Source organism: Oncorhynchus masou, chromosome 5 (genome assembly GCF_036934945.1).
Source record: "Oncorhynchus masou masou isolate Uvic2021 chromosome 5, UVic_Omas_1.1, whole genome shotgun sequence".
NCBI lineage: Eukaryota > Metazoa > Chordata > Actinopteri > Salmoniformes > Salmonidae > Oncorhynchus > Oncorhynchus masou.
Window position 1 is genome coordinate 4,700,419 of NC_088216.1, and position 9,959 is coordinate 4,710,377.

The following is a 9,959-nucleotide window of genomic DNA, read 5'->3' on the forward strand; positions in this document are numbered from 1 at the left end:
CTCTCCTCTTTTCTCTTTATACCAAGTCACATGGCTCTGTCATATCCTTTCATGGTCTCTCCTATCATTGCTATGCGGATGACACTCAACTACTTTTCTCCTTCCCTCCTTCTGACACCCAGGTGGTGACACACATCTCTGCGTGCCTGGCAGATATCTCAGCTTGGATGTCGGCCCACCATCTCAAGCTCAACGTCGACAAGATGGAGCTGCATTTCGTCCTGGGGGAAGGCCTGCCCACTCCAAGACCTCTCCATCACGGTTGACAACTCCAAGGTGTCCCCCCCGCCCAGTGTGTAAAGAATTTTGGCGTGACCCCGGACAACACTCTGTTGTGACCCTGGACAACACCCTGGCATGACCCTGGACAACACCCTGTCGTTCTCTGCAAACATCACAGCAGTGACTCGCTCCTGCAGGTTGATGCTCTACAACATCTGCCTAGTACGACCTTTCCTCACACAGGAAGTGGCGCAGGTCCTACTCCAGGGACTTGTTCTCTCCCGTCTGGACTACTGCATCTCATTGTTAGCTTGGCTCCCTGCTTGTGCCATCAAACCCCTGCACCTTACCCAGAATGCTGCAGCCCGCCTGGTTCAACCTTCCCATGTTCTCCCACATCACCCCGCTCCTCTGCCTTCTAGTCTAAGCTCGCATCCAAAAGAAGACCATGGTACTTGCCTACGGAGCAGCAAGAGGAACTGTCCCTCCCTACCTTCAGGCTATGCTCAAACCCAAGCTCTCTATTCTGCCACCTCTGGTCTCCTACTCAGCCCAGTCCAAGCTATTCTCTGTCCTGGTCCCCCAATGGTGGAACCAGCTTCCCCCTGAAGCTAGAACAGCATCTTCTGAAAACATCTGAAACTCTACCTCTTCGAACAGTATCTTAAATAATCACACAGCATCCCCTCCCCCACTAGCTCTGACTCTGGTATTAGCTTCTTTATTGAATAAAATGTCATGACTATGACTGTGATATGTGGTTGTCCTAACTAACCAGGTAGGCCATTTGAGAACAAGTTCTCTTTTACAACTGTGACCTGCACAAGATAAAGCAAAGCAGTACGACAAAAACAACATCACAGAGTTACACATGGAATAAACAATCATGCAGTCAATAACACAATAAAAAAGTGTACGCACAGTGTGTGCAAATGTAGAAGAGTAGAGATGGAGCCAATAAATAGGCCATAGAGGCAAAATAATTATGCACTTGATGTGCAAGTAGAGATACTGGGGTGCAAAAGAGCAAGAGGGTAAGTAATAATATGGGGATGAGGTAGTTGGGTGTGCTATTTACAGATTGACTGTGTACAGGTACAGTGATCGGTAAGCTGCTCTGACAACTGATGCTTAAATTTAGAGAGGGAGATATAAGACAGTGATTTTTGCAATTCGTTCCAGTCATTGGCAGTAGAGAACTGGAAGGAAAGGCGGCCAAAGGAAGTGTTGGCTTTGGGGATGACCAGTGAAATATAACTGCTTGTGCTACGGGTGAGTGTTGCTATGGTGACCATTGAGCTGAGATAAGGCTTGGCTTTACCTAGCAAAGACTCATAGATGAACTGGAGCCAATGGGTTTGGCGACGAATATGTAGTGAGAGCCAACAAACGAGAGCATACAGGTCGCAGTTGTGGGTAGTATATGGGGCTTTGGGGACAAAACGGATGGCACTGTGATAGACTACATTTACTTTGCTGAGTAGAGTATTGGATGGCTATTTTGTAAATGTAAATACAGAGAAAAGAGTCGGCCCGAGAATTGAACCCTGTGGCACCCTCATAGAGACTGTCAGATGTCCGGACAACAGGCCCTCCGATTTGACACACAGAACTCTATCAGAGAAGTAGTTGGTGAACCAGGTGAGGCTGTCATTTGAGAAGCCAAGGCTATTGAGTCTGCCGATAAGAATGTGGTGATTGACAGAGTCGAAAGCCTTGGCCAGGTCGATGAAGACAGCTGCACAGTAATGTCTCATCGATTGCGGTTATGATATCGTTTTGGACCTTGAGCGTAGCTGAGGTGCACCCATGACCATCTCGGAAATCAGATTGCATAGTGGAGAAGGTACGTTGGGATTCGAAATGGTCGGTAATCTGTTTGTTAACTTGGCTTTTGAAAGATTTTAGAAAGGCAGGGCAGGATGGATATTGGTCTATAACAGTTTGGGTCTAGAGTGTCTCCCGCTTTGAAGATGGGGATGACCCCGGCAGCTTTGCAATCTTTTGGGATCTCAGACAATACGAAAGAGAGGTTGAATAGGCTATTAATAGGGGTTGCAACAATTTCGACTGATAATTTTAGAAAGAGAGGGTCCAGATTGTCTAGCCCAGCTGATTTGTAGGGATCCAGATTTTGCAGTTCTTTCCGAACATCAGCTGCCTGGATTTGGATGAAGGAGAACTGGTGGGATGGGCAAGTTGCTGCAGGGGGTGCTGAAATGTTGGCCGGGGTAAGGGTAGCCAGGTGGAAAGCATGGCCAGCCATTGAGAAATGCTTGTTGAAATTGTCGATTATCGTAGATTTATCGAGGGTGACAGTGTTTCCTAGCCTCAGTGCAGTGGGCTGCTGGGGGGAGGTGGTCTTGTTCTCCATGGACTACAGTGTCTCAAAACTTTTTGGAGTTAGTGCTACAGGAAGCAAGTTTCTGTTTGAAACAGCTAGCCTTAGCTTTCCTAACTGGCTGAGAATATTGGTTACTGAGTTCCCTGAAAATGTGCAAATTGCCGGGGCTATTCGATGCTAATGCAGAACGCCACAGGATGCTTTTGTGCTGGTCAAGGGCAGTCAAGTCTGGAGTGAACCAAGACTATATCTGTTCTTAGTTCTACATTTTTTGAATGGGGCATGCTTATTTAAGATGGTGAGGAAAGCACTTTTGAAGAGCAACCAGACATCCTCTACTGACGGGATGAGGTCAATATCCCTCCAGGATACCCGGGACAGGTCAATTAGAAAGGCCTGCTTGCTGAAGTGTTTTAGGGAGCGTTTGACGGTGATGAGGGCGATCAATTCAAATATGGTGTCCAGGGCACAGCTGGGGCTGAAGGGGGTGTATAACAAGCAGCAACGATGAGAGACTTGTATCTGGCAAGGTGGATTTTTAGAAGTAGAAGCTCGAATTGATAGGGCACAGACTTGGATAGTATGACAGAACTCTGCAGGCTATCTCTGCAGTAGATTGCAACTCCGCCCCCATTGGCAGATCTATCTTGTCGGGAAATGTTATAGTTATGGATGGAAATTTCAGGATATTTGATGGCCTTCCTAAGCCGGGATTCAGACACGGCTAGGACATCCGGGTTGGCGGAGTAGGCTAAAGCAGTGAGTAAAAACAAACCTAGGGAGGAGGCTTCTAATGTTAACATGCATGAAACCAAAGCTTTTACAGTTATAGAATTCAACAAATGAGAGTGCCTGGGGAGTGATGCTGGGGGCTGCAGGGCCTCGGTTAATTTCTACATCACCAGAGGAAAAGAGGAGGAGTGGGGTAAGGGTAGGTTAAGATTTCTGAGCGCGGAAAAATAGATTCAAGGCGTAATGTACAGACAGGGGTATGGTAGGATGTGATTACAGTGGAGGTAAACCTAGGCATTGAGTGACGATGAGAGAGGTTTTGTCTCTAGAGGCACCATTTAAGCCAGGTGAGGTCACCGCATGTGTGGGGGGTGGAACAAAGGGGCTAGCCAAGGCATATTGAGCTGGGCCGGAGGCTCTACAGTGAAATAAGACAATCACTAACCAAAACAGCAGTAGACAAGGTATATTGACATTAGGGAGTGGCATGTGTTGCAGAGGAATCATAGGGTCCAGTGAGCAGCCAGGCGAGCTGGAGACACGACGATTCAGACAGCTAGCAGACCAGGGCTAGCAGGCTAGCAGATGGGCCTCAGGGGGACGTTGCAATGGAAGAGCCTGTTGAAACCGTGATGTATCGGCAGGGCTCTGTTTCGGCAGCGAAGGGTCCAGGCCAATTAGCAAAAGAGGTATTGAAGCCCAGGAATTGTCTGATGGATCTCTTCGGCTAGCCGGAACATGGGCCTAGCTCAAGGCTATCTCCGGGCTAACTGGTGCTTTCTTCAGGACAGAGACGTTAGCCATGAGTAGACACTCGGATAGCAGCTAGCTAGCTGCGATGATCCGGTGTAAAGGTTCAGAGCTTGCGTTAGGAGTCCGGAGATGTGGTAGAGAAAAAGCAGTCCGATATGCTCTGGGTTGACATCACGCTGTGCAGACTGGCAGGACCGAGGCTGGCTGATGCCTGGGTTAACGGTGATGACTGCTAGCAGTGGCTAACTGACTACTAGCTAGTAGCTAGTTAGCTGGCTAGCTTCTGATGGGGGTTCCGGTTCTAAAGTATAAAAATAGCAGATCCGTACCACATTGGGTGAGGCGGGTTGCAGGAGAGTATGTTCAGTCCGTAGATGGATATTGAGATTAAAAATATTTTAAAAAATATACAGAGAAAATGATATATACGACAAGACAAAGACAAGACAAAGACAAAACAGACGTCCAACTGCTACGCCATCTTGGAAAGCATGAATGCTAGCTATCTTCAGGCGAATGCTCTGTCAGGCACTTTGCTAAATGACTCAATGTAAAATGTAAAAATGAGGAGAGATAGGTTAGTAAGACACACACATACACTGTAGGAGAGATAGGTTAGTAACACACACACACACACACTGTAGGAGAGATAGGTTAGTAACACACACACACACACACTGTAGGAAAGATAGGTTAGTAACACACACACACATATAACACAAACACACTGTAGGAGAGAAGAGACAAGGTTATAGCACACACACACACACACACACAGAGAGAGACACGCACACACACACACGCACACACACACACACACACACACACACACACACACACACAGAAATAGACACTAAGAGAGACACACACTAGTTATTGACATCCTCCGATGCAAGAGAGACTTCAGGGTTCCACCCAAAGGGGGGGTTCAATGAGTTGACACACACTCACTCACACAAGCACGTACACACACTCACTCACACTCACACACAAGCATGTACACACACTCACTCACACAAGCACGTACACACACTCACTCACACTCACACACAAGCACGTACACACACTCACTCACACAAGCACGTACACACACTCACTCACACAAGCACGTACACACACTCACTCACTCACACACAAGCACGTACACACACACACTCACACACAAGCACGTATACACACACACACACACACACACACACACGCTATTCTTGCATATACAGGATTCACATATAGAGAGTAATATAGACCATGTCCACATTGAATGGTATACATCTAAAGGCATGCAGGCACGCACGTACACTCACACACCAAACACTCATACGCACACTCACATAAAACACACACACACACACACTCACACACCAAACACACACTCACATAAAACACACACACAGGGGCAGACTGTGAGCTTTCAGTCTGGTCTGTGGGGAGAACAGCAAACAAATGCCACCCCAGAGCAAACATCCAATCAGAGACAACATGCAGCTCAGGTCTGGATAGGACCATGACTCAGCAAGACTTGATATTAACACGGTATTATAAATTCACATCTACAGTAAAAAAAGGAAATGTATCACCGTGCATTTACATTTCTGAGAAACATTTTCTGTTAAATTAAGAATTCTAAACCATTAGTTTATTATTTTAATCATAATCCCAAAACTTTTTTTAGAAAGTAGAAAGTTTAAAGCAGTTCAGAGCTAATAATATCTACTTAAAAGGGATAGTGCAGCAATTTAACATATGTAGATATTTATTTCCTGGCCTTGTCTATAGACTGCTGTCAAGATTGGGAAACAAAAATTGTAAAAAAAAAAAAAAATCTCGTAACTATCCCCGTTAATGATTTAATAACATGTTCTGCATTGTAGTGTAGAGAGAAGCAGCTTATAGTTTAATAACATGTTCTGCATTGTAGTGTAGAGAGAAGCAGCTTATAGTTTAATAACATGTTCGGCATTGTAGTGTAGAGAGAAGCAGCTGTAGTGTAGTAGTTTACCTGTCCAGAGTAGAGAACAGAGGAGCAGTGCTGTTGTGGAGGAATCCATGTTGCATAGAGCAAAGATATCCCTCTCTCCTGTCCTGCAACCTCTCTCCTGTCCTACAACCTCTCTCTTTGCCCCCCTCTCTCTCTCTCGCTGCCCCTCTCTCTCTCTCTCTCTGCCCCTCTCTCTCTCTCTCTTCTGCTGTGTGTTGTCTCACAGTCTCTCCTCCCCCTCCTTACTTATTTGTGTGTTCTAGATAGATAGACAGACAGACAGACAGACAGACAGACAGACAGACAGACAGACAGACAGACAGACAGACAGACAGACAGACAGACAGACAGACAGACAGACAGACAGACAGACAGACAGACAGACAGACAGACAGACAGACAGACAGACAGACAGACAGACAGACAGACAGACAGACAGACAGATAGATAGATAGATAGATAGATAGATAGATAGATAGATAGATAGATAGATAGATAGATAGATAGATAGATAGATAGATAGATAGATAGATAGACAGATAGATAGATAGATAGATAGATAGATAGATAGATAGATAGGCAGACAGACAGGCAGACAGACAGGCAGACAGACAGACAGGCAGACAGACAGGCAGACAGACTGGCAGTCAGTTGCAGGATATTAGCTCAGAAACAGAGAAGAAATGTCTGCCCCCCCCCAACATGGAACCAGTATAGAAAATTAATCCTAGAACCAGACAATAAATATAATTCTAAAACCAGCTCATGAATATCATCCTAGAACCAGCCCATAAATATAATCCTGAACCAGCCCATGATTATCATCCAAGAACCAGCCAAGAAATATAATTTTAAAACCAACTCATAAATATAATCCTAGAACCAGCCCAGAAATATCACCTTAGAACCAGCCCATAAATATCATCCTAAAACCAGCCCATAAATATTACCTTTGATCCAGCCCATAAATATCATCCTAGAACCAGCCCAGAAATATCATTCTAGAACCAACCCAGAAATATCATCCTAGAACCGGCCTAGAAGTGTCATCCTAGAACCAGTCCATAAATATCATTGTAGGACCCGCCCATAAATATCATTCTAAAACCAGCCCATGAACATCATCCTAGAACCAACCCAGAAATATAACCCTTTAGCCAGCCCAGAAATGTCATTCTAGAGCCAGCCAATAAATATCGCCCTAGAACCAGCCCAGAAATGTCATTCTAGAACCAGCCCAGAAATGTCAACCTGGAACCTGCCCAGAAATATCATCCTAGAACAAGCCCAGAAATGCCATCCTAGAACCAGCCCAGAAATACCCCCCTAGAACCAGCCCAGAAATATCACCCTAGAACCAGCCCAGAAATGTCATCCAGAACCAGCCCAGAAATGTCATCCTAGAACCAACCCAGAAACATCATCCTAGAACCAGCCCAGAAATGTCATCCAGAACCAGCCCAGAAATGTTATCCAGAACCAGCCCAGAAATGTCATCCAGAACCAGCCCAGAAATGTCATCCTAGAACCAGCCCAGAAACATCATCCTAGAACCAGCCCAGAAATGTCATCCTAGAACCAGCCCAGAAATGTCATCTTAGAACCAGCCCAGAAACATCATCCTAGAACCAGCCCAGAAACATCATCCTAGAACCAGCCCAGAAATGTCATCTTAGAACCAGCCCTGCTGTTTGATATATACTCAGAAAGGTCACATTATAATGTACTGGATTGTAGCCTAGAAGTTATCACTTGTTACTTTATTCTGAATTAATAACATATATTTGTAAGTATTCTTCATATGTTAAATGAATTCAATAACCCCACTTAAGGAGTTCTAGGGAGAGAAACCTTTGACTGCAGTGTGCAGTTCGGGGCCGGGCTCAATGTGGGCGGAGTCAGAAGTTGGGGCCGACCTCAATGTGGGTGGAGTCAAACGCATTTAACCGGAACCCTTCCCGTCTCCTTCAACGTCACCCAAGATGAGGTTCACGTCGAAGGTATCAACGCCAATGAAAGCGAATCTTAATCAAGCCTAACCTACATACAGTAGATAAAACTATAAACCATGGAAGTTAGTGAGACTGTCATTATGCATAACGTACTTTGTAATATTCATGTTAAACCAGTGCAGTGGTATATTTTTATATGACCAACTACCGCACCAATGTTAGCATAGCATTAATTAGCACCCATTTGCACGTGAACTAGCTAATTGCTCACAATGAGGGAATCTTATTTGGACAAATTTGAGCAGTAAGCCTAGGTTTACGTGTACAGTTATGTAATCGATTTGATCATTGATTTTCTGTGTTTCTTCAATGTATACCTTGTTGCGTTTGGCTTGCTCTAAATGTGTATCGTTGATGCCGACAGCCGTCCCCTAAGTTGCACATAGCGAGTCTACACAGTCTACACATAGTATATACAACTATGAAATCCCCAAAATGCATGGCAAGTCAAGAAAAGTCATTGTAACATGTCCACACTGCAAACAAGTTAACTTGTTATGGCTGCAATCATAGTTCAATAACAATAATACTACCAGAGAACTACAGCATGTAACAGTAATACTATAAGAGAACTACAACATGTACCAGTACTACTATCAGAGAACTACAACATGTACCAGTACTACTATCAGAGAACTACAACATGTACCAGTACTACTATCAGAGAACTACAACATGTACCAGTAATACTATCAGAGAACTACAACATGTACCAGTGATACTATCAGAGAACTACAACATGTAACAATACTACTATCAGAGAACTACAAACATGTAACAGTACTACTACCAGAGAACTACAACATGTAACAATACTACTACCAGAGAACTACAACATGTACCAGTGATACTATCAGAGAACTACAACATGTACCAGTAATACTATCAGAGAACTACAACATGTACCAGTGATACTATCAGTAATACTATCAGAGAACTACAACATGTACCAGTGATACTATCAGAGAACTACAACATGTACCAGTACTACTATCAGAGAACTACAACATGTACCAGTAATACTATCAGAGAACTACAACATGTACCAGTGATACTATCAGAGAACTACAACATGTACCAGTAATACTATCAGAGAACTACAACATGTACCAGTGATACTATCAGAGAACTACAACATGTACCAGTACTACTATCAGAGAACTACAACATGTACCAGTAATACTATCAGAGAACTACAACATGTACCAGTACTACTATCAGAGAACTACAACATGTACCAGTAATACTATCAGAACTACAACATGTAACAGTGATACTATCAGAGAACTACAACATGTAACAATACTACTATCAGAGAACTACAAACATGTAACAATACTACTACCAGAGAACTACAACATGTACCAGTACTACTACCAGAGAACTACAACATGTAACAATACTACTATCAGAGAACTACAAACATGTAACAGTACTACTACCAGAGAACTACAACATGTAACAATACTACTACCAGAGAACTACAACATGTAACAATACTACTACCAGAGAACTACAACATGTACCAGTGATACTATCAGAACTACAACATGTAACAGTGATACTATCAGAGAACTACAACATGTACCAGTGATACTATCAGAGAACTACAACATGTAACAATACTACTACCAGAGAACTACAACATGTAACAGTGATACTATCAGAGAACTACAACATGTACCAGTTATACTATCAGAGAACTACAACATGTACTAGTTGTGCTGCTCCTGGTCTGACCTCATTTGATTTGATCTCTGAATGTCTGTTACCTGGCAACCAGACAAGTCTGTTCCATACAAGTTCATCACCTTGCTTTTCTTTCAGAAGCAGATTAACTATAGTTTATAAGAACAACTGAAAGTAGTTTTTCATTTTTCATAGGAATCCCATTTCACAAACACTGCTTCCTGAAATC

The 9,959-nt window shown here is 43.7% G+C and overlaps 1 protein-coding gene across 1 annotated transcript in view; it reads right to left on the reverse strand.

Annotated features, from left to right (window-relative positions):
* The window catches only part of LOC135531172 (basement membrane-specific heparan sulfate proteoglycan core protein-like), a 12,087-nt gene extending 5,879 nt beyond the window's left edge, over window positions 1-6,208 (reverse strand). The window contains exon 1 of the mRNA XM_064959291.1: window positions 6,051-6,208. Coding sequence (XP_064815363.1) covers window positions 6,051-6,099 — 49 coding nt within the window. The 5' untranslated portion in view covers window positions 6,100-6,208. The remainder of the gene's footprint in view (window positions 1-6,050) is intronic.
* Between the last annotated feature and the right edge of the window lie 3,751 nt (window positions 6,209-9,959).